This window comes from Artibeus jamaicensis, unplaced genomic scaffold (assembly GCF_021234435.1).
Source record: "Artibeus jamaicensis isolate MK-2021 breed Jamaican fruit bat unplaced genomic scaffold, CSHL_Jam_final contig_548, whole genome shotgun sequence".
Classification (NCBI taxonomy): domain Eukaryota; kingdom Metazoa; phylum Chordata; class Mammalia; order Chiroptera; family Phyllostomidae; genus Artibeus; species Artibeus jamaicensis.
In genome coordinates this window covers 22127376-22152640 of record NW_026521883.1, presented here as the reverse complement: position 1 = coordinate 22152640, position 25265 = coordinate 22127376, and the positions used below count along the sequence as shown (strand labels likewise).

The following is a 25265-nucleotide window of genomic DNA, read 5'->3' as shown; positions in this document are numbered from 1 at the left end:
AGGAGAACCTATCCGTGGGCGTGGGTCCTGTGTGCCGGACCTCACTCCCCATTGGCCTTTCCAAGTGGGAGCTGGGCTCCATTCCCACACCACGCAGAATTGTCTCCTATACTTAGGTGAGGACTAAAAAAATGTAGATCTAAAGTATGTAACCTTTGGAGATTAGCACTTTTTGCTCTGCATAATTCTCTGGAGATTCGCCCAAGTTGTTGGGTGTATCCGTGTCTCATTCCTTTTTATTGCTGAGTAGTACTCCATGGTATAGATATACCACAGTTTGTTTCACCATTCACCTGGGAACATCTGAGTTGTTTCCAGTTTTAGGTAGTTAAAAACGAAGCTGCCATGGACATTCCTGTAGAAGTTTTTGTGTGAAAATAAATTTCCACTTCTCTGTGATCAATGCCCAGGAGTACAATCGCTTGGTTGAGTATTAGTTGCATGTGTAGCTTTGTAGTAAACTACCAAATTGCTTTCCAGAGTAGCTGTACTGTTTCACAGTCTCACCAGAAATGTGTGTATGATCCACTTTCACCACATCCTAACCAGCATTTGGTGTTGTTACTATTTTTCCATTCTACCCGTTCTAATAGGCATGTAGTGCTCTCTCCTTATGGTTTTAATTTGCATCACCCAACTGGCTGATGATGGTGAACGTATTTTTGTGTGTTTATTTGCCATCTCTCTGTCTTCAGAGGAACGTCTGTGGGTTTGATTTTTTTTTTGGGGGGGGTCCATTTTCTAATCAGACTTTTTACTCTTAAATTTTTAAGTTTTTAAAATATATTCTAGATATTAGCCCTTTTTCAGACACGTGGTTTGCAAATATTCTCACCCAGTCTATTGCTTGTCTTACATCCTCTGAGCAGTCAGTCTCTCAGAGAGCAAAAATTTGTAGTTTTCATAAGGTGCGATATACCAGCTTTTTAAAAATGGATTGTGTAAAGTCTAAGAACTCTTTGCCTAGCCCTATATCCTGAAGACATGTTTGGCCCCTATGTTTTCCTTTATTAAAGTTTCATAGTTTTACATTTTACATTCAAGTCCATAATGCATTTGAGTTTGCGTTCATGCGAAGTGTGAGGTCCGTTCTTTTGACTAGACGTCCAGTTGCTCCAGCACCATTCGCCCAACAGCCCGCATCCCACTCTGGGAGTCGGCGCGGCTGGCTGAGTCCCTCCACCGTAGACCGTGGCTCCTGAAAAGCAGCCCTTCCACACAGCTCGCTCACCCTCTGTGACTGTCCTCCTCTCACCCTCACGCCCGCACCGCGTCCTCCCCTGTGGTGTCCCACTCTGCCCACACCTCCGTGAAACAGAGTCCCTTTATAAAATATCAAGTTACTCAACTTAAGGGAGCCATCTGTTTCCTGTCAGGACTCTGACGCATCCTACAGATGACAAACTTTCCCAAACCCAAACAGCAGACACATACTGTCGATTGTCACAAAGTAATACTCTTTATTTTTTTGAAAAGTCATTTACAGGTATTTATAGGCAAATTGAGTTCCACTTTAAGACCAATGAAGATAAGAGTGTGTCATTAAAACAGCATGCAATCAAACAATTCCCTTGTTGTTTCTTTTTGTTCTAACTGGGTCTGCGGCATTTGTAAGTGCAGTATTTGCTCATCCAAGTACTATACAATACAGCCAAATATCGCCCATCTGCAATGCACTGCTCTCGGCATTTACACTCCCTGAATCTATCTGCATCAGGAACTCTTTCTTGCCCCCAGTTACCACCATTCAGCCAGACTGAAACCACAGCCTCTTCTGTCTCTGATAAAGGTGATCAGATCACCCATGAGCTTCTATGATCTATCCCTCTCCTGAAGTATATGCAAAATTGATGAAAAAAACACTATTTCCTAGTTGTACAAAAGGAAGCAGACCTGTCTAAGAAATCAATAGCAGAAGAAATAAATCATAAACCTTTTCATAAAAATATTAGAGTTCAGTATGCTAGATTTCTGATTACTCCTATCCAAAAGAAGATTCCCATACCCTATTTAAAACGTAGCAAATATATGACGGTTACAAATGTTAAGTTGTATGTACAGAGCCAGAATGAAGTGGAGTTAAGGCTGGTTGTCGTCTAGGCAGCTCCGGATAAAAAGCACTCTACAGTCGTGGCCTATCTCTGTGCGCAAAGGCAAGCAAAGGGCTGAAGCGGTTTCTGCTGCTCAAAACAACCAAACCCATTTCTACCATGTTCACTTATATTCTTCCAAAGTGTCAACGTTTTTGACCGAAAGACTTGCGGTGTCCACTACCTGAACGCTGATCTCAGTTGTGCCATTCATTTTGAGCACAAACACAGATTAAAGGAAAACACTGACATTTTCAGCGTAACTATACAGACTGGTAATCAACACTGACCCCTACTAAACGGAAATGTTGCTGTTTACAGAGCCATCTTACGTTAGGGCTGACATGGGCCCTGAATCCGCCCAGCCCAGCTCTCTCGTCTGATGGACAAGGAAGCTGCAGTGCAGACAGTGTCAGCACCCTGCGCACCGTGACACAGCCGACAGCGAGCCCAGGCTTCTCTCCCCACAGAAGGCTTCACTGAGCCGGGTGTGCCGGTGCATCTCCATGTGGCAGACCTTTCCAAATGTTTCATTTCCTGTTTCTCCCTTCTGTGTTTTGTATGGTTATATTCTAGAAAAGGTGCTATGGATTCATGTAGGTGAGGGAGTATCACTCCATCGCAGCCAACCAGGAGGCTATCTCCACATAGTTTCAAATAAATTCAGTATTTTCAATAGTAATAGAACCAGTTTGGGTACTAAATATGAAGAACACTGGTTTGTTTTCCATCTTTTAAATCCCCGTACTCTAGCAATTTTGGTGGGAAAGAGGAAGAAATATGATGGAATCAGAAAGGGCTGACAGATCTGGCCTCTTCAGCTTGTCACCTGCTGCATACAGTCCAAGTAGCAAAAACAGAAACACTGGGCCAAACACCTTGGGCCGTGACCCTTCAGCCAGCAAATGGGACAGGCCGATGAAACAGACCAATGCTTCCAGTGGCTTCTGACTTGATTCCATTAGCAGACACAGCCCAAATTCAATGTCAAATTTATTTTAACATTGCAGTGAAAGTGCTACTGAACAGAAAATACAATAAAGTCAAGCAAATTGCTTCTAATTTTTGTAACAATGAAAAACATTTTTTGGCAAATGGTTCTGTAGTTATAGAACATGAAGACTCGTAACTAATCTCCCCAATATGAAAATGTCCCCAAATTATCAAGTTAAAAGGCACATACCACTGCCCTAGCAGTTCATTGAAGTTGTCTTTAGCATGTGAAATTTTAATTGTGCTTTTAGCTTGTTATTAATGCAATATGGCCTTACAAAGTGACATCCGTGCATATGTATAATTTGTTTTCAAATGGACCAATCCTCTTCCCCTTTTCTGATGATCAACTTTTGTTAGTACATGATGGTCTTGAAAAGATGCACTTCATAGTTTGGGTTCCATTTCATCTAGAAACCACATTTGAAGTATCCTTGTGTCCTACCACAAAATGAATTTTCTTGAATTATCAGCATGATGGTATTTCATATTATCATTTGCTTAAATGCAAAAGTCCTGGAATATTATCTTTTCTCACTGGTTGTTTAAGGTTTACTTCACTTCCAGAAGAGATGATTGGCAAACTATTATCCATGTGGTATCTGATGAGGTGGCCAACATTATCAAATATGTGATCCTTGGTCCTCACCTTGAAAAGGAAGATGAAAGGATTTAGAAAGGGAGAGACAAGAGAGAAGGAGGGAGAGAAGGGGAGGGAGAGAAGGGAAGAGAGGGAGGGAGAGGGAGAGAAAGGAGAGAGAGAGAGGGAGGAGGAAAAGGTACTTTTTAAGCTTGTATCTTTAACAAACAATTTTTTCATCCCCCAAAACCTTTTAAAGCTAGTATCCCTCCCAGTTAGGAAAATGATAAGCACTTGTCACCCAATCCAAATTTGCAATCAACTCCTTTCCCACATTACTGTTGGATATATTCATGTCACCATTCCTGGAAATATTTAAGCGGGTTGCATACAAGCATGAATCTCAGAATTATAATCAAAACCCATCAAGTAGAGTGTTTTCGTAATATCCCGTCTATGTAGGAAGGAGGCCCTTCTGGAAAATTCCCACCTCTCTGTGGAGACTCAACACAAATCCTTCTTGGAGGAGGTCCTCCGAGAAGCCTCAGACCTTTCTAATTGGTATCTGTGTCTCCTTCCTGCAGACTTCCTGGTTGTGATTCATAAATACTCATTACACAGAACTTCTGGTCCATATGCCAAAGACACTCAGTTGCCATATGCCTGCCTTCTCCTGAGAACTTCCTCCCTAGGATTATCATATCCTCACTCTAGGCCTGGGCATGAAACACTGGTTTCCATTATGGCCCCACTGGCTCAGTGGCCTGCCCTAACACACCCGTTTGGAGGCGTCTGGGAACTGCCCAGGACAGAGAACGTGTGCAGTCAGGTGTTATATAATTCTACTAACTCTCAACAAGGGATTCTTTGAGTTCTGTCTAGGTATTGGTGTTCAGAATATTAAACACACACACTTATTGGAATAACTGACCAAATTTCAATATGGACTGTGAGTAACATAATGCTATTGTATCAACGTTTTAATTTCTTGATTTCGGTCAATGTACTATGGCTATGTAAGAGAACATCCCTATTCTTAAAAAATACACACTGGAGAATTGAAAGAAAAAGGGCATGATGTCTCCAACTTATCGTCAAAAGGCTCCACACCTGGGGGAGGTTTTGTCTCTTCCGTCTCGTCCCCGACCCAAGTCAAATCGGTGGATCGGTCCTGCCCGCCTGTGTTCTCAGTATCTCAGTCTGGCCCCTCCTCTGTATTCCCCTGCCTCCACCTGGTTCAAACTTCCACTTGTTCTCACCTAGAATTCCCTAATTACTTCTTCCATCCCTGGTCTTTCCCTGCTCTCTAACTAGTCCTGCATACAAATGCCAAATTAATTTTCCTGGGTCAAGGATTATAAACTAACCACTCTGTCCAAACACCCCAGGAGATGTTTTAGTTTCCTGGGAAGTAAGGTGGAAGGTGCCCAATAAGTTTTTAAGTGAAAAATGGGGACATTTCATATACAATCTGGTTTTGTGGTTTCTTTGGAAAAATCAAATCTGGCTCTACTGGCCCCTACTCCAAACAGCAGCAACTGACTGGAGCCGAGTTGTGACGTTCCCCCTTACACAGGACCTGCACTTTCCATTGCGGTACAGCCCTCCACCCCCGACGCTCACCCCATTACTTGCCCAGCTTTACACACTTAACATGCTCACCAGGCCCTGCAGACATTAGCGGCTGTGACTCCAGCCACATAGGCTTTATGGGTGTGTGTGGTGACAAACAGGTGACAGATTACCCTCTGAACAAAATTGTAAGTGTAAACTGTACAGAAAAATCTCATTTTACTGCACTTCCCCGAGCTTTACACATATTGCACTTTTTATACCCTGAAGTTTTGCGGCAATCCTGTGTCAAACAATTCTACCACCATTTTTCCAACAGCATTTGCTTATTTCATATCTCTGTGTAACATTTTGGGAATTTGCACAGTATTTCAAATGTTTTGTTATTATTATATCTGCTATGGTGACCTTTGATGTTACTGTTGTTGTTTGGGGTAACACGAGCCACACCCATATAAAAAGGAGAACCTAACTGACAAATGTTGTGTGGTCTGACTGCTCCCCGGAAAGGCCATTCCCCTGGGGTTAGTCTTTTGGGTAAATACTCAGAAGTGGGATATTGGAATCATACAGGAGTTTTGGTTTTTTATTTCTGAGGAAACTACACACTGTTTCCCACAGCCGCTGCACCACTTTACACTCCCATTGGCAGTGCACGGGCGCTCCACTCTGCACACCGGCACTTGCTCTTTCCTGGGTTTGGCCAAATGGCCATCCCAACAGATGTGAGATGATCTTTTACCATGAACTTGATTTGCATTTCTCTAATGACAGTGTGGTTGATGATATACCTGTTGGGCATTTGCACATCTTCTTTGGATAAATGTCTACTCTAGTTGTCTGCTATTTTTAAATCAGGTTACTTGTATTTTTGTTTTGCTTTTGCTATTGAGTTGTGGGAGTTCCTTATGTATTTTGAAAATTAATCCCTTATCAGACATATGGCTTGCAAATATTTTCTCTCATTCTGTTGGTTGCCTTTTCACTCTGTTGACTGTTTCCTGTGCTGTGTAGAAACTTTTTAGTGCCATTTGTTATCTTTTGCATTTGTTTTCTGTGTTTTGGGTGTCATATCCAAGAAATCACTGCCAAGACCAATGTTATGACCAAAACCAAACATTTCCCTTATGCTTTCTCATCATATTTTTAGAGTTTCAGGTGTCACAGTTAAGTTTTTGACCTATTTTAAGCTGATTTTTGTGTATGGTATAAAGATAAAGGCCTGATTTCATTCTTTTGCATGTGGATATCCAGTGTTTCCAACACCTTTGTTGAAGAGACTGTCTTTTCTCCATTGTGTATTCTTGGCAACCTTGTCAAAGATTATGTGACCACATATACATAGGTTTATTTCTCGGCTCTCTATCCTGTTCCACTGGTCTCTGTGTCTGTCTTTATGTCAGTATGATACTGTTTTCATCACTATAGCTTTGTAATATGGTGTGAAATCAGTAAGTGTGACGTCTCTAGCATTGGCCTTCTTTCTCAAGATTATTGTGGTTTTGGGGGGGTCTTCTGTGGTTTAAAATGAATTTCAGCATTGCTTTTCTATTTCTGTAAAAAAAAGTATTGGGATTTTAATACAGACTGCATTAAATCTATAGATTGTTTTGGATAGTACAGACATTTTAACAATATTAAATCTTCCAATCCATAACATGGGTCATCTTTCCATTTACTTGTATCTTCTTTAATTTCTTTCAGCAATATTTTGTAGTTTTCGGTGTATAAGTCTGTTGCATCCTTGGTTAAATTCATTGTTAAGTATTTTAGCTTTTTTCAATGCTAATGTAAATGGCACTGTTTCCTTAGTTTCCTTTCATGATTTCTCTTAGTGTACAGAAATCCAACTGGTTGTTGTATGCTGATTTTGTATTATGTAACTTTGCTGAAATTGTTTATTAGTTCTAAGTTTTTTATGGAATCTTTAGGGTTTTCTTCATACAGTAACATGTCATCTAAGATCACTTTATTTTTCTTGTCTAATTGCTCTGGGTAGTGCTTCTAATACTATAATTTAAAAAAAAAAAAAAAGAGGTAAGAGTGGGCATCCTTGCCTTGTTCCTGATATTAGAGGAAAAGCTTTTAGTTTTTCATTGTTGAATGTGATATTAGTTGTGGGTATTATGTTATAGCCTTTACTGGTCTTTGTTGAGTATTTTTTAATCATGAAAGGGTACTGAATTGTGTCAAATAATTTTTCTTCCTCTATTGAGTTTATCTTGTGATTTTTATCCTTCATGCTACTAATGTGATATGTCATGTTGATTTTCATATGCTAAGCCATCCTTGCGATCTAGGGATAAATCTAACTACACTGTTGAACTGAGTTTGCCAGTATTTTGTTGAAGAATTTTGCATCTATATTTATCATGGATACTACCCTGTAGTTTTCTTTTTTTGTAGTATCTTTTCTTACTTTTTAAATATCAGGCCCTGGCTGGTGTAGCTCAGTGGATTGAGCATGGGCCTGTGAAGCAAAGGGTCACTGGTTCGATTCCCAGTCAGGGCACATGCCTGGGTTGCAGACCAGGTCCCCAGTAGGGGACACATGAGAGGCAACCACACATTGATGTTTCTCTCGCACTTTCTCCTTCCCATCCCCTCTCTTTAAAAATAAATTAATTAAATAATTTTAAATAAATAAATATTAGGGTAATGCTAGCCCCATGAAAGGAGTTTGAAAGTGTTTCCTCCTCTTCCTCTTCCACTTAGAAGGACTGGCATGAAGTCTTCCTTAAATGTTTGATAGAATCCACAAATATGCCATCTGGTCATGGATTTTCCATTATTGGAAAGTTTTTGATGAATGTTTCAATCTCCTTTTTAGTAATTCATCTGTCAAGATTTTCTGTTTCTTTATAATTCCATCTCAGTGGACTGTGTTTTTACAATTTATCCATTTCTTCTAAGTTATCTAGTTTCTTGGCATATAATTGTTCTTGGTAGTCCCTCATAATGATTAAATTTAGATGGCATCAGTTGTTTGTTCATTTGTTGCTTTTTGTCTTATAGCCTACATGTAAGTTAAATCATACAGTTCTTATTTGCTTCCATTTGACTTATTTTACTTAGCATGATACTCTCAAGATTCATCCATGCTGTTGCAAATTGCCATCAGTTGTAATGTTTCCTCTTTCAGTTCTTATTTTATTTACTTGGGTCTTCCCTCTGGTTCTCTCAGCTAACCAAGCTAAAGTCTTGTCAATTTTGTTTGCCTTTCAAAAAACCAACTCATAGTTTTGTAAATTCTTTTCCATTGTTTTGTTATTATTCTCTTTCATTTATTTCTGCTTGAATCTGAATTATTTCCTTTCTTCTGCTAATTTTAGGCTTAGTTTGCTTTCTTTTTCTAGTTCCTTGATGTGTAAAATGAGGTTATTTGAGGCCTTTGTTTTTTTTTTAATGTAGGCATTTATCACTATCAACTTTCCTTCATATTGCTTTTGCTGCATCCCATACTTTTAGGGATGCCGTGTTTTCATTTTAGTTTGTCTCCAGATATTTTCAAACTTCTCTTTTCAATTCTTCTTTGACTCATTGGTTATTCAAGAGTATGTTGTTTAACTTAGACATATTTGTAAAAATTAAAATTTTCTTTCCATCATTAATTTCTAGTTTCATCCCACTGTGATTGGAAAAGTTACTTTGTAGGATTTTAGTCTTCTTAAACTTATTAAGATTGCCCTAATTGGGTAGCTTAGTTGCTTAGAGCATTGTCCCAATTCTCTAAGGTTGTGGGTTTTATCCCCGTTCAGGGCACATACAAGTATCACCCAATGAATGCCTAAATAAGTGGAATAACACATCAGTGTTTCTCTTTCTCCTTTTCTCTCTCTCCCTCAAATCAATCAATAATTTTTTTAATTTAGTAAGAATTATCTTGTGATCTAACATATAATCTATCCCAGGTTTTGTGGCCTAACATTAATGTCCCAAGGGTGCTTGAGAAGAATGTGTATTCTGCTGCTTTGGGTAGAATGTTCTATATATTGGTTTCATTTGGTCTATAGTGTTGTTCAAGTCTTTGGTTTCTTTGCTGATCTTCTATGTAGATGTTCTATCCATTATTGAAACTGGGATATTAAAATTCCCTACTAGTATAGTTTGTCTAGTAGTTCGGGTGCGCTCATGTTAGGTGCATATATATTGATAACTGTCATATCTTTCTAGTGAATTAATTGTTTTATCATTATATAATGTCATTCCTTGTCTCATTTGACAGTTTTTGACTAAAAGTCTATTTTGTCTGATATAAATATGGCCTCCCCCCCGCCCCGCTCTCTTTTGGTTATCATTTGCATGGAATATCCTTATTTATCCTTTCATTTTCAACCTATATGTGGCCTAAAATCTACACTGAGCCTCTTACAGAAAGCATACAGTTAAGTCTTCTTTTTTATCCATTGAACTGTTCTATAGCTTTTGACTGGAGAGCTTAAACTATTTACACTTAAAGTAATTACTGATAAGAATTTACTATTACCATTTTGTTTTTCTTAGCCGCAGATCATTTCTGTCTGCAGGCATCCTTTGCCCCAGTCACACATCTTTTAGCAGCTGAATGCCATTCCACTGCTCTGTCTGCTCCTGTGGTTCCTTTCCTACACTCCAAATGTCCCCCTGTTGTAAGATTCTGCCCTCTTTCAAGGTTCATTTTACATGTCAGACCCTGTAAGAAGCATTTTAGTTTGCTTCATCTACAGCACTCCTCTATCCTGAGAAACACCATTATGCTTCAGTTAACCATCCTTATGCCATTCATCCATACAATTCTTTAAGCATCTATTTTATGAAATTATAAGCACCCTGACAGGAAGGACAAAGTATGCAACACTGAGCAACAGCCAACTGTGAATCCCTGTACTTCCATGTAAGTACTCATTTAATTCACTGAATTGAATTGAGAGGGGCAGAAAGAGGTTGTGCCCTACTTGATACCCCCAGGTTGGCTCCCACTCAAACCCCTCCACTAACCTCTATTTAGGATTTGCTGCTCCAGCTGGAGGGTTCAAGAAGAAGTAAACCCTTAGCCTTGAACACTGAGGACTACTAGTAAAGGACTACTCTGCTGTTTGTAACAGCATCAGGTTTGGGGTCTATCATTCAGAGTATTCACGACATCCTGTAAAGACTATAATGAGAAGTCAGTAATACCTTGCCTTCAGGATCCACCAGAAGAAGATGTTTGGCCTGGCCTCCCTGTAGTCCACTCAGCACATATTGGCCAGGAGATGTTGCACTCTCTCGAACCAAAAAGTCCCCATCCTTTACTAAGAGGCTCTCTGCTGCCTTCCTGCTCAACTTGCCATGGTAGCAGTCTTCATCCCGCAGCTGCTGATTAATGTGCGGCAAAGAAAGTGAGCTGGCAGGCTGCGCTGTGGCACCTGGCTGAACAGTTTCTGGTGCTTCTGAAGTCAAAATACAAAAAGAGACATCACCAAGTCACCTCCTCATCCATCCATTTATTCAATCATTTATTCACTCAAATAACTTGAGGCCCTACTATGTGCCGGGCATTATTTAAATAATGCTATTGCTGGAACAAATCGGGTTTTTGTGTTCTGAACTTCCAACAGCCTCTAATTTAATGGTAGATCCAAACATTGCCTTTGGCTTCTGTTACCAGGAAATGAAAAGCTTATCCAGGTGCAGGAGTTTTTCTTTCAGATGAGACATGGAACTGACCCATGAGAACTGCTTTTATAACAGTGGCCAGAGGCTCCTTAGATCCCAGGGGCTGTATGTTGAAGAGAATGAGGCTTATGCTTTATTTGGATTATAGATAACTTCTAAGACTTTCCCAAGCTCTTTGAAATGCCTATTTTGGGCTGTGACAATTTTTTAGCACTTAACTTTAAAAGTAAACCAAATTACTAATCTGCTTCAGAGATGTTTCTAACCAAATACTTCAAACCTATGCTGAACCTCACAGTATTCCTAGTAAAGGACTACTCTGCTGTTTGTATCATTCACTTGCCTGGACAAAACAGAGTCACTCGAGTAAAAGAAGGCAAAACACAGGAAGGCATGGGCTGAACAGCTCCCCAAGGCTCTGCAGAGTAAATGTTATCCAGAGTTGAGAGCACTGGGGGGATGACAAGGTACATTCAGGTAGCACTTAATAATACTAGTGAGGCCCTGCCTGGTGTAGCTCAGTGGATTGAGCGCGGGCCTGCGAACCAGACAATCGCGGTTCGATTCCCAGTCAGGGCACATGCCTGGGTTGCAGGCCAGTTCCCTGCAGGCCAGTTCCCAGCAGGGGACACACAAAAGGCAACCATACACTGATGTTTCTCTCCCTCTCTCCTTTCCTTCCCTTCTAAAGATAAATAAATAAAATCTTTTAAAAAAATAAAAAAAATTAATAATACTAGTGATACTCAGTGACAATCATTGTTGTATACTTCCCATTTATTAAGTATGACAAATACTGCTCAATGCTTTCATATGTCACTTTGTTTGACTCTCAAAATTAGATAGGCAAGGAAATGGATCTTTAAAAAACATTAAATGGCTTAGTCAAAGTCACACTGCTCCTATGTCGTAGATCTGAGATTTGAAATGAGATAAGACTTCAATGCTAGGTTATTGATCACCACGTTCTAAAGCCCTTCCTTGCCTTGGATGTGAAAATCTTTCCATTTTCACAACTGGCCTGGCCACTCTACTTCTGTAGTACTCACAAAGGTCCTTAGAAGATAACAGGGCTATCGGGATGACATACAGCATCTCCAGAAGTAAAAACAAAACTCTTATGTCTAAACCCAGGTAAAAGTCATGTTTATCATGGAAAACTTACCCAAAAAAAATAACACAGAAATCAGACTTTGTCTTGTCAAGGGCAAAGGACCTTTTGCAAAAAATATTATTACCTTTCACCTTTATAAATTCAAAGGGCTGTTTACATGTCCTTGTGCAAGGGTCTTGCAAATAAGAAACCCACTGGATTCAGAGTTTACAACTTACACATGACAGTCCTGTGAAGTCACTGATACAGGAAAGCAATGCTCTGCAACATAATCCAGTTTTCCTGTTAATAGGTTATAGTTTTGTCCCTGCTTAAGAACTTCTTTCCACATAGCACAGTTATACTGCAGCATTCACAAATATATCTTTTAAAAATACCTTTAGTCTATATCTAGTGTCTATAAATATTCTCCCCTACAATCAAGTCTTTCTATAATTGCTGGAAAAAGCCTGAAGTAATGCGTCTAGATTTGATAAATAACACTTGTAGTTGGTCTTAGTGCTGCCTGCTTTCAGGCATAACGGGGAACTTCTGATGAGTGGCTATGTGTGTTTATGTAAGGGAGAGAGAAAGTGTTTGCGTGTGACGGAGGAACATGCGTGTGTGGGGGCACACACCTCTTAGAGCATGATGGCTTTTGGTTTATTCTGATATTATGATGGGGAGCTTTTAGACAAGGACACAACGAAAGAATAGGAGACATTATATCATCTTGAAAAGAGGTAACAGATCATGGGCCAGCCAAGGGTCTGGACAATGTTTTCCTAACACAGTTCCCCAAATTAGCAAAAGGACAAGACACGCTGTGACTAGATTTCAGCCATCCAAACATTGGCTGAAAATCTAATTCTACTAAAAGAGAATACCTCACAGGCTTGCGTAAATCTTTGTTTTCATTTAAAAAGTTACAAATGCTAATTCTTTTAAATCTTGGAAAAACAAAGAAAATTAATTACCTATGGTCTTGTCACCAAAGATAACCACTCTTAACACGGTGGTGCATTATGTATTATCTTAGTCCTTTCCTTACAGAAAGGTAACTGAAAAGATAAGCATAACTGAAATACAGTTATTACATGTAATACCCACATAATATTTAATGTCATATTTTGCCATGTATAATGTGCATGTTTTTGTCCAAAGTTCTGAGGGAAAAATAAGGATGAACATTATACATGGTTAATACTAATTCCATATATCTATATAAATGTCTTAATTCTTTTATTTGCTTATGCAGTAAAAGTGTAACTCTAGAAAACAATAATGATAATGATATCCATATGTTCACAAATAAATGCTAAAATTCCTTTATAATGCAAAAAAGCAAGTATCTAAATATAAATAAATTATATTAAATTGAATTAAATAAATTGAATTAAAGTTAAAATGAAAAATATTTTTCCTAAAAGTTTGGGCAAAGAACATGAGTGACCATTATACATGGCAAAATACAGTAAATTATTGACTTGACATTTTCTCAGAAGTAGAGAAGGTTAAAGAAGCAACAGGGAAAGCCATTCTAGATTTAACTAAAAGCAAAAAAGACAAAAGTGGTAAGAACCATGAAGAAAGTAATCATGTCATCTTAGAGTTCCCATTAGCAACTGGAGACAAATTGTTTACAAGCAAAACTGTAGGAAAGCACAAGACAGATATGAATATCCACACCCATAAGCATCTGATGGGCAAAACCTCTGAGAAGGATAATATAGCTTAAGAAACAGAGTAAAATAAAATCTAGAATAAACCATTGCAAATAGTACCAATGACAAAGGAAAGATGAGACATTTAAAGAAAGAAAACCAATGTGAATTGTTAAGGCAGCATTCAGATCAAGTACATCCAAGATGGCAGAAGAGTAAGTGGAAGCTACACTGACCTCCTCCCAGGACCAAACTGGAATTACAACTAAATTGTAGAGAAACCATCCCAGATAACCAACTGGACTATAGCTGGAGAGAAGCCTTATAACCATGGATAGATGACCACAATGTGACTGGTACGGAGTGTGAAGCTGACATGAGAGGACTGGCTGGGCTCCCATGGGTGGCAGCTAAAGCACCAGAAGAATACTTCAGTGGCTGGGGGTCTCCCCTTGAGAAGTGTGGGGTCTAAACCCCAAGCTGGCTCTCTAGCCTATAGCATCAGAGCAGGAAAGGAACCCAGAGAACATCCAGCTGTGAAAAGTGGGGGGCTTTCTGTCTTCCAGGGAGAGAGATAGAGAGCCTCCTTTTTAAAAAAGTATATTTTATTGATTGTGCTATTATAATTCTCCCATTTTTCTCCCCTTTATTCCCCTCCACCCTGTACCCCCCTCCCACCATCATTCCCCCACCTTAGTCCATGTCCATGGGTCATACATATAAGTTCTTTGGCTTCTCCATTCCCCATACTATTCTTAACCTCCCCATGTCTATTTTGTACCTACCAACTATGCTTCTTAGTTCCCTTTACCTTTTCCCCAATTCTCCCCCTTCTCCTTTCCTGCTGATAGCCCTCTATATAATCTCTATTTCTGTGAATCTGTTCCTGTTCTACTTGTTAGCTTAGTTCATTTTTGTTTTTTTAGGTTTCATTATTGATAGTTGTGAGTTTGTTGTCATTTTATTGTTCATATTTTTATCACCTTTTTCTTAGATAAGTCCCTTTAACATTTCACATAATAAGGCCTTAGTGATGATGAACTCCTTTAACTTGACCTTATCGGGGAAGCACTTTATCTGCCCTTCCATTCTAAATGATAGCTTTGCTGGATAGAGTAATCTTGGATGTAGCTCCTCGCCTCTCCTGACTTCTAATACTTCTTTGCAGCCCCTTCTTGCTAGCAATGTTTCTTTTGAGAAATCAGCTGCTAGTCTCATGGGAACTCCTTGGTAGGTAACTGTCTCCCTTACTCTTGCTGCTTTTAAGATTCTCTCCTTATCTTTAATCTTGGCTAATGTAATTATGATGTGTCTTTGTGTATTATTCCTTGGGTCCAAATGCTTTAGGACTCTCTGAGCTTCCTGGATTTCCTAGAAGTCTATTTCTTTTGCCAGATTGGGGAAGTTCTCTTTCAGTATTTTTTCAAATAAGTTTTCAATTTCTTGCTCTTCCCTTTCTTCTGGCACCCCTATGATTCAGATATTAGAACATTTATAGTAGTCCAAGAGCTTCCTAAGCCTCCCCTTCATCTTTTTAAAATTGTTTCTTTGTTCATTTCTGGTTGGTTGATTATTTCTTCCTTCTGCTCCAAACTGTTGATTTGAGTTCCTGTTTCCTTCCTTTCACTGTTGGTTTCCTGGACATTTTCCTTTATTTCACTTTTCACAGTCTTCATTTCTTCCTTTATTTTGTGACTATACTCAACCATTTCTGTGAGCATATTGACGAGTGTTTTGAACTCTGCATCTGATAGGTTGTCTATCTCTTCATTGCTTAGTTGTATTTTTTTCTGGAGCTTTGATCTGTTCTTTCATTTGGGCACTATTTCTTTGTCTTGGCACACCTGTTATGTTGTAAGGCACGGAGCCTTAGGTATTGGCCAGGGTAGGGCAACCCACTTGGTTGTGTTGTAGTGCTGTATGTGGGGGAGAGGTTTGTTAGGGAATAGTACCACTTGCTCAGCTTTTGCTGGCTTTCAGTCTCTTCTCCCACTACCCAAAAGCCAATTAGGCCCTTCAGGTGCTGATTCTCAGGTGGGTGGGTTTGTGTACATTCTAGGACCCTGTGGGTCTCCCCAAAAAGCTCTCCTGTAAGGCTGGGAGTTTCTCCTGCCACCTTAACCCCCACAGGTTTTTTCAGTTAGAGGTTTTAAAGCTTTATTTTCCCACGCTAGAACCCTAGGTTACTCTGTCTCTCTCGCTCCCTAGTTGTTCCTCCAAGTTTATCTGCACACAAATGTGGGACTACTCATTCCACCAGCCTCTGTCTTGTCATGCATCCTCTGTACCCTAGCTACCTGTCTCCACCTCTCCTATCAGTCTGGATGAATGTTTCTTCTTTAACTTCTTGGTTGTTGGACTTCCACGCAGCTTTGTTCTCTGGCGGTTCTGGTTATTTTTTGTTTTTAAATGTGTGTTGTTCTTCTTTTGGTTGTGCAAGGAGGTAAAGTATATCTAACTATTCCTCCACCTTGGCTGGAAGTCCCAAAACCCATAATCAACTGTATATTATTGTAGATTACTGGGCACATGAAAATTATAAAATACTAATTTATCTGCATTATTGAGGGGAAAATACGTTCACTCTATAAGATGTCTAGCTCTGGCTGGTGTGGCTCAGTGGATTAAGCATTGGCCTGTGAACCAGAAGGTTGCCGATTCAATTCCCTGTCATGGCACAGGCCTGGGTTGCAGGCCGGGTTCCCAGTTGGGGGCATGCAAGAGGCAACCAACTAATGTTTTTCCCACACATCAGTGTTTCTCTACCTCTCTTTCTATCTCCCTTCCCCTGTTTATGAAAATAAATAATTTTTTAGAAAACAAGATATCTAAAAGTTGGTAGTAAAAGATGTTAACATAAAATGTTAAGCATAAATGAAGGGCTGAGGTGCTACTCAGAAAAATTATCTGTAATGTACAGAAAGAATTACATGTTTATTATGTTACAAAGCCATACTAATTACCATATATAATTACTATAGTGTTATAGAACAAATGGGCCAATAGAAAAAATAAGGACCTATATAAAAGGCTCAGAAACATATTCACATACCAAAGAAATCTAGTATATAGAGATTGGCATTAAAAAAAGGAGATTATGTAGTCAATGGTGCTTTGACAATTAAATCCTTTACAGAGATAACATTGTTGGACCCCTGTCCACCTCATATAAAATATAAAGCTCAAGTGGAATAAATATTTTATTATGGAAATAAAACAATAAAGAAGAAAATGCAGAAGTTGTAAAAAGAACAGAAAGATTTAATCCAAAGCAAATAGAAGGGACATATAGTAAAAAATAGAAGGAAGATATAGATAAAAATTGAAATCAATACAACAGAAAACAAGAAAAAAATGGAGAAAAAGAAAGCAAAACCTGTGAAACACTGGTAAGATGAATTAAATTAATAAATCTCAATGAGCACTGATCAAAAAAAGAAGAGACAAGATAGAAAATATCGGTAACAACAAAGAAAGATGTCATCCTTCAGGCAATAGGGATAATAAAGAAATATTTTGGAAATTTCATGCAGAACTGACTCTTCAGTGAATAATGCAAAATCCTACTAAGTTTCTTGGTAAACTTCATTGCCAAAGAAATAACAATCTCTTCTGGTCTCTGGCTGTTTGGCTTCCAAAGCAAACCCCAATCTTTCAAGCCCATCCAACAAGAAACAGGCTGTAAAAGTTGTGAAGCCCCCAGGAAAGACATATTCTCCAACATCTACTTTAAATGTACACAGGGAGGAATATCCCAGAAGGCACAGTTTCAGCCCGCGGATAACAACAGACAAAGAGGTCCTCTCCCGAAGCAGAACCAGAGTCCAAGTAAATCACCTTCTCCTATTTCCAGCTCAGGGGGCCTGCACATTTACTGCCTGGCAGGAGTTGGTAATCACCAGAAACCAGCAACCACTGTGTGTTCTGCATGCTTCCCTTCTGTAAACGTTAGTTTGTACTGCGTTTATCTTACTGGTTGTGGAGGAGGGCAGACAGCTTGTTAAATTATAGGAATCCCTATCCAATCTTGATGGAGAGGATTCACATCACTCAAATGTCATGGACTTTTAATCTGGATGCTGTAATCATATGGAGTATTTGCAGTGTCTTCCTTTGGGAAATGGCAAATATGTTCTACGTGAAAAGAAGAGCTCATGAATATTTGTGTGGCAGAAAGGTAGCAGAGACCATTGTTCACCAATGTCTACTCTCCCTTTCATTACATGATAGTTTAGCTGGGTTCATGGGCATGCAGCTACAATAACTTTTTTAGCCCCTTTGAAGCTAGGTATGGACACATGACTAAATTCCATGATAAGAGAGGCTAAGTATGCCTAAATAAGCTATACAGGAATAGAAGAAAACATTAGGAGTTTATTTAAGATATTTTGCAGAAAAGTATGTACAAAGTTATCCCTACTCTATCTGTACTAAATTTTCTTAAGTCAACATTATTTATACTATTGGAGCCAGATTTCAATTTTTGGAGGGAGTAATGATAGGCTAAAATTAATCTTGAGGTGGGTAGCAAGAAACCAACGAGAGCAATCATATATTAAAGCCTAGTAAGAAATAAAGACTGAAACACTACTAGAGACCTAAGTTATTAAACTTCTTTCCACTAAGTCAGGGAGTGCAGAAAAGGATGACAAAGAAGGCTAGAGTCAGTGAAGGCGCACACGGACATTACTGTTTTGGATATTGCAGGACTTACTTACTTTCCACCAATGGCAGGAATGATGTTATGGATTAATTTTGCCTCTTCACATTATTAAACTGTTTATGACGAAAGGCAAAGTTTCTTTGCTTGAGTTATGAACATTTTTCACCTTAAAGACTCGATTATAAAGAAATAGCAGCTGAGAATGGAGTAAATCAGATCACCTAATTTGGGCCATATTTCTTTTTTTTAATATATTTTATTGATTATGCTATTACAGTTATCCCATTTCTCCCCCTTTATTCCCCTCTGCCCTCCACACCCCCTTCCATCTGCATTCCCCCCTTTAGTTCATGTCCATGGGTTGTACACATAAGTTCTTTGGCTTCTACATTTCCTATACTATTATTAACCTCCCCCTGTCTATTTTGTAGCTATCATTTATGCTACTTATTCCCTGTACCTTTTCCCAATCTCTCTCCCTCCCACTCCCCCGCTGATAATCCTCCATGTGATCTCCATTTCTGTGATTCTGTTCCTGTTCTAGTAGGTCTTTGTCTGTCCTGACTTGGAATATTTCTTTCCAACCCCTTCTTGCCTGTTAGGATTCTTTTGAGAAATCAGCTGATGGTCTTATGGGAACTCCTTTGGAGGTGGCTGTTTCCTGTTCTTTTGCTGCTTTTAAGATTCTCTCCTTATCTTTAATCTTGGATAATGTAACTATGATGTGCCTTGGTGTGTGCTTCCTTGGGTCCAATTTCTCTGGGACTCTCTGAGTTTCCTGGACATCTTGGAAGTCCTTTGCCAGATTGGGGAAGTTCTCTTTCAATATTTTTTCAAATAAGTTTTCAATTTCTTGCTCTTCCCCTTCTTCTGGCACCCCTATGATTCAGATATTAGAATGTTTATAGTTGTCCAAGAGGTTCCTAAACCTCTCCCTCATCTTTTTGAATTCTTCTTTCTTCATTTTGTTCTGGTCGATTATTTCTTCCTTCTGCTCCAAATTGTTGATTTGGGTCCCTGTTTCCTTCCTTTCACTGTTGGTTCCCTGCATATTTTTCTCTATTTAACTTTTAATAGCCTTTACTTTTTCCTCTATTTTGTGATCATACTCAACCCATTCTGTGAGCATTCTGATTACCAGTGTTTCTTAATCTGCAAACTAAAAGGACAGCTAGATCAGGAGCGGAAACACAGAAATGAAGATCTCATGGAGGGTTAGCAACAAGGGAGTGGGAGGAGGAGAAGGGGGGAGAAGGTACAGAAAATAAGTAGCATAGATGGTAGGTAGAAAATAGTTGGGGGGGCAAGAATAGTATGGGAAATATAGAATCTAAAGAATGTGAGACACATGGTCATAAACTAAAGGGGGGAATGGTGGGGGCAGGGGGTGCAGGGTGGAGGGGAAGGAAGGGGGGAATAGAACAACTGTAATGGCATAATCAATAAAATAAAAAAAACAAAAAAATTAAAAATAAAATAAAATAAAAAATACTCTGCATCTGATAGGTTGGCTATCTCTTCATTGCTTAGTTGCATTTTTCTGGAGCTTTGATCTATTCTTTCATTTGGGCCCTATTTCTTTGTCTCAGTGTACCTGTTGTGTATTAGATATTCACCAGGGTGGGGCCACCCATGTGACTACATTGTGGCACTGTATACGGGGGAGGGGTCCTAGAGGGAACAATGTTGCTTGCTCTGCTCTCAGTTGGCTTTCAGTCACTTCCCCCACTACCCACAAGCAAATTGGGCCCTTCTGGTGCTGATTTCCAGGTGGGTGAGCTTGTGTACACTCTAGGACCTAGGGGGTCTCTCCAACAAATTCTCCTGTGAGGCTGGGAGTTTCTCTTGCTGCTGCAATCCCTACACATTTTTTTCAGCCAGAGGATTTGAGGCTTTAGTTTCCTGCACTGGAATCCTGGGTCCCAATAAAGATCCCAATAAAGCCCCAACCCAGCATCTACTTCCAGAGAACCTTACAGGGATGTTTGGGAGCCAAAAGTGACCTTAGAAACCTGGCAAGATGGCCCATTTGCCACCTGGCTGGCAACAGGGACCTTTGTTTCTTAGTCTGGACAGTTAGGGTGATCTGCCTAAGGCAAGGCTCAGCAAAATCTCCTTTTAAATTTCATCTTGCTGTCTGGCCACACTAGGTGTAAAGTTGCTCTTGGCAGTTCTGGCAAGGCTTCCTGGGCTGGTGAAAAGACTTGTTCAGTGACAGGTTCTCCATCTTTGTAATTAACCAAATATGACATCTTAGCCAATCTCTGAATCCAACATGCTTCAATATGTTATGAAAAGCATGTTTTGTTTATTTATTTTTCAGGTGATCGTAGGCTTTGGCTTGTTATTCCTTTTATTTACTTACATTCCTGTTTCTGCATTTATCCCTGGAAGCAATTTGGCAAGCAAGTGATATATTTTAAGATTAAGTAAGATCTTATTGTTTTTACTCACAGAATATGGTCTTTAAAAGGAGCCTTCTTATTTTAGTCTATATAAAAGACTTAACAAGGGGTTTTGAAAAGAATAAAATTAACACCATCAATAAACAGAACTGAAATCATGGCCATTGGTCCTCATGCAAACAAACAATTTCGCAAGTATCTCCTGGCTTTGACAGTCATCCTTCCTTCAGTAAGAGCAGAGTAGGAACCAAAATCTGGGAGTCAATTTAAGGTACTTGCAAAGATTGTTCAAAGTCCAAGTCCCCAAACCCTGAAATCCATTAACATTGCCACCAAGTTCTGTTAATAACTGTTATTAGCAGTTATTGTGGTGGGGGATTGAGGTAAAAAAAAATCCTTTTAGTTCCCTGAAAATGAGTCTTCTGTACAGTGTAGTTAGTTGAACAGTAACCCCAAAAGGATAGGTTCAAATCCTAACTCCCCATATCTGGGAATGTGACCTAATTTGGGAACAGGGTAATTGCAGATGTCATTAATGATCTTGAGATGAGATCTTCCTGGATTTAAGTGGACCCTAAATTCAGATACTGTTGTCTTACATGGGAAAGAAGAGGGAGATCTGAGACCCTTTAGGAGGCTGGAAATCCTAAATCAATATGAAACAATAAATACCTGTTATTATGGAACAATAAATACCTGTTATTTTAAGACACCCAGTTGGCAGGAACAGGTTCGTGGCCATTTGTATAGCACCCACAAGAAACTAAACAGACAGAAAGCTGCTACTTACTCTCACAGTGCCACGGGCTGCCTGTCGGGTGAGCTGAGCTTTGGTTTCGGGCGGTACTGAGTGTGCTTTGAAGAGCCTGCGTATTAATGTAGCAGGGGTCGTCGAAGAGATCCACTCGACATGTGTGCTTCAGCAGTGAGGTGTCTCTTTGGGGCTGCACCCCTCTCTCATGGGCATTACCTGTAGTGATTGGTCGTGATCAGTGCATGATGTTTTGCTTTGTAAATAATAAATAAAATCATCTTTGAGTCTAGAATTGATAGGAAGCAAAAAGCCACCCCCAACCCCTACAAGGATCGAATATTGACCTTTAGATTTGATGTGTAAAAATAAGAGAAGCTCTGGTCTTTGAGGGAAAGCCCCCTCTCCTTGGTCTCCCTGCCCCACTGCTTCAACAACAGACAGAACAAGGGCCAGAAGATCCCGAAGAAGAACAGCCTGGCAGGAAAAGGCCAACTGCCCAGCAAACAGCACCAACCCCCGGCCAACACTGCCCCAAGCTGCAGTCCAGGAAGCAAGAAAACACGCACTCCCCATGGAACTTGAATATCAATCATTTACACTCCTTGTCAAAAAACTGAATACTTGATTTTAAATGATTAAGAGTGGGAAGTCTCTCTTCTCTTTGTGCCCAAAGTTTTGTCCTGCCCAGCTCAGCCTTGCAGCGACTCCTGAGGTTCACTCTGTTATTTAACAAGCATTCAGTCTTCAGGTTATCTCCTCCTCCCCCCTTACTGTCCCCTCCTCCTCCACTTTCTACATATTATGGCCAAAATGACTGCTTTACATTTTATTTTAGAGAGAGGGGAAGGGAGGAAAAGAGGACAAGAAACATAGATATCGAGGGAGAAACATCTATTGGTTGCCTTCCATACACACCCCTGGGGGGCAACCTTTTTAGACAGAGGGGCAGGGAGGAAGAAAGAGAGGAAAACATCAACATGTGAGAGATACACTGACCGGTTGCCTCTCGCATCGCCCCAACTGGGGACCTGGTCTGAAACCTAGGCATGTGCCCTGACTGGGAATTGAACCAGCGACCTTTCAGTTTGCAGGCTAGCACTCAATCCACTGAGTCACAACAGCTAGGGGAAAAAATGACTATTTTAGAACTGAAAATTTGATCATATTTCTCAGGGGTTAAAAACCCTTTAATTCCTTTCCATTGCATCTTCAAATAAAGCTCAAGATCATCAACAAGCCCTAGGCCCTACTCCTGGCCACGCACCTTTCCTTGTGACTCTGCTCCTCCCCAGTGTGTGCCAGGCTCACGCTGGCCTTCCTGCAGTATGATCTCCACCATGAGGCCATCTTCTATGATTGACACGCTCTTCTCTCCCCTTTTCCATCATCCTCACCCTTCAGGTATCAGTTTAAACATCACTTTCTCAAGAGAGCCTTCTCTCACCTTCTCAGATTAGACTGTCCCTCTGCTTTCCGAGCAGTTTGTGCTTGACCTTTGAAGCCCGTGTCACAAGCACAGTAAGTTCTGTTGCTTATGTTACTTTTTTAACATGTGTGCTACATCTAGACTGCACGTTCCATGGAGACAGGGATCCTGTCTCTCTTGTTTGTGGCTGCAGATTCCTGCTCCTAGCACATGCCTGGCACATAAAATGGCACCAACAGTTACTGGATGAATGGATATTAGCACCATATTTCACTAACGGGTGGCAGGTAGTTAAAGTGCTTTGTACCATCCAGATGGTTCTGTCCTGAGAATGCCAGGACGGAATAGTTCTGCTTTTCTGTTGTAACTAGTACATTAACAGTTGTGGTCATATGTACTACAGGATGACCAGGAGGCTTCACGTGAAGTGGTGGCATTGACATTCCATTGTCTCGCCATAAGGCAACATCTGTCCTTCTATTGTTTCAGTTACAAAACCCCTTCCACGTGGTCCAAACAGGACTGACCTCATATCGAATTTCACATGGTGCAATGATTCCTGTAACGCATAGAATGGCAACCCGGAACAGCCAGTAGAAGAATCCCAATCAGAACACAGTGGTTCTCACCACCTGGTCCTCCTTCCCACCTCGTCCGTCTGACAGCGTCCCTTGTCACCTATGGCATATCATAATCTGTTTACGGGATACCCTGAGAAAGGACCGGGTTTTCTACGGAGGAAGGGTTGACTAGGCATCTCATCTGTTTGCAGCATTTTACAACATAGGACAGTTCCCATTTGCTTGGTTAAGTTACTTTATGAAATGTATTATCTAATTTAAACTAAACTTACTTTCACAAATTAGCAAGACTTTAAAAAAATATTTATCATTAACTTTAAAACTTTCCATTTTTGTATGTTTTATAATATATGCATTAGTGTATATATTGATAACTTATACATAATTGAATTATCATTTATTTAGGAGTGCCTGCTTATAAAAATTTACTGAAAGTGGAGTATGATCTGAAGAGTTTGCAAGCAGTGTGCTTCTAAATTAACATGAACCTGACTTCAGAACCCTGTGTTATTTGTGTGGTCTGAGGCATGTTACTTAACCTAAGTGTCAGTTTTCATATATGTAAAATGGGGGTGCCTAGCTTAAAATACAGTTGCGAGGATTAAATGAAAGAATGTGGTGAGAACCCACTGAGCATAGTGTAGGGGTGTCAAACTCATTTTCACTGGGGGCCATATCAGCCTCATGGTTGCCTTCAAAGGGCCGAATGTAATTTTAGGACTGTATAAATATAACTACACCTTAACTAGGGGCAAGGAGCTCTACATTCAGCCCTTTGAGGGCAGCCATGAAGCTGATGTGGCCCCCGGTGAAGATGACTCCGACACCCCTGGCATGGTGCCTGCCTGCAGTAGCCATTCAGTAAATACTTCCTATCAATGCTCAGTTGTGTATTTATTCATTGATACTGCACCTCTGCACCTGATGCATATCTGTGGCTGTAATATCCTCCCCATTCCTTTCTTTACCTAACTTCTACTTATCTGTTAAGATTCTGCTTTGCCCTGGCCAGGTGGCTCAGTTGGTAGGAGTACCGTCTGTACACCAAAAGGCTGCAGGTTCCATTCTCAATCAGGGCACATAACTAGGTTGTAGGTTCAATCCCCAGTGAGGGCACATTGGGAGGCAACCAGTCAATGTCTGTCTGTCTCTCTCTCCCTTCTCCTCTCTTTAAAATCAATAAATGTATCTTTGGGTAAGGATTAAAAAAAAAGATTCTTCTCTGATCCACCTCCTCAGGAAGGCTTCCCCTAAGTCCCCAGGCTGGGCAAGGTGCCGGCCTCTGACACGCTGTAGATTCTGTTTACTTGTCTGTCTTGCCCTGGAGACTACAAACCCCGAGTCCTCGAGGAGAGACTAGAATCGACTCATCCATGTATCTTCGTCAGCTGCAATGCCTGGTAGAAAGCAGATGCCCAGAAGGAAAACGTGCCGGCTGAGTGCAGAGATGACGAGTGTCTCGCCATTCCGACCCCTGCATGTTCTAAAGACCCGGAGCCAGCCTTCAGCACCAGGCGCTGACCGGCCTGCTCCTCGCAGGGTCCGACGGGAGCTGACCACATGAAGCCTGCCGTCCCAGGGGCTGCACAAGAGCGCCAGTGTTGACACCCGGTCTGTCTCGAAAACTGTCCTTCTTTTTTTTTTTTTTTCTTTTTTTTTAAATTAATTTTATTTAGTTATTTTTCAAGTACAGTTTTTTTGTCTATTTCTCCCGTCCCAGCCTCCCCGCCCCTTGCTCCCTACCTCCCTCCCATTTCCACCCCCCTTAGTTTTCGTCCCTGTGTCCTTCCTATTTGTTCCTCCAAAT

General features: G+C 40.3%; 1 protein-coding gene across 2 annotated transcripts in view; it reads right to left on the bottom strand.

Moving 5' to 3' along the window:
- Positions 1-1436: 1436 nt before the first annotated feature.
- The window catches only part of SHC4 (SHC adaptor protein 4), a 104141-nt gene continuing 80312 nt past the window's right edge, over positions 1437-25265 (bottom strand). The window contains exons 10-12 of one of the 2 annotated variants that reach the window (XM_037156484.2): positions 21488-21667; positions 10393-10646; positions 1437-3732 (exon numbers count right to left, since the gene is read on the bottom strand). In XM_037156484.2, the coding sequence (XP_037012379.2) occupies positions 3577-3732; positions 10393-10646; positions 21488-21667 (590 nt within the window). In that variant the 3' untranslated portion in view covers positions 1437-3576. The remainder of the gene's footprint in view (positions 3733-10392; positions 10647-21487; positions 21668-25265) is intronic. The other variant, XM_053670121.1, reaches the window with a different exon arrangement.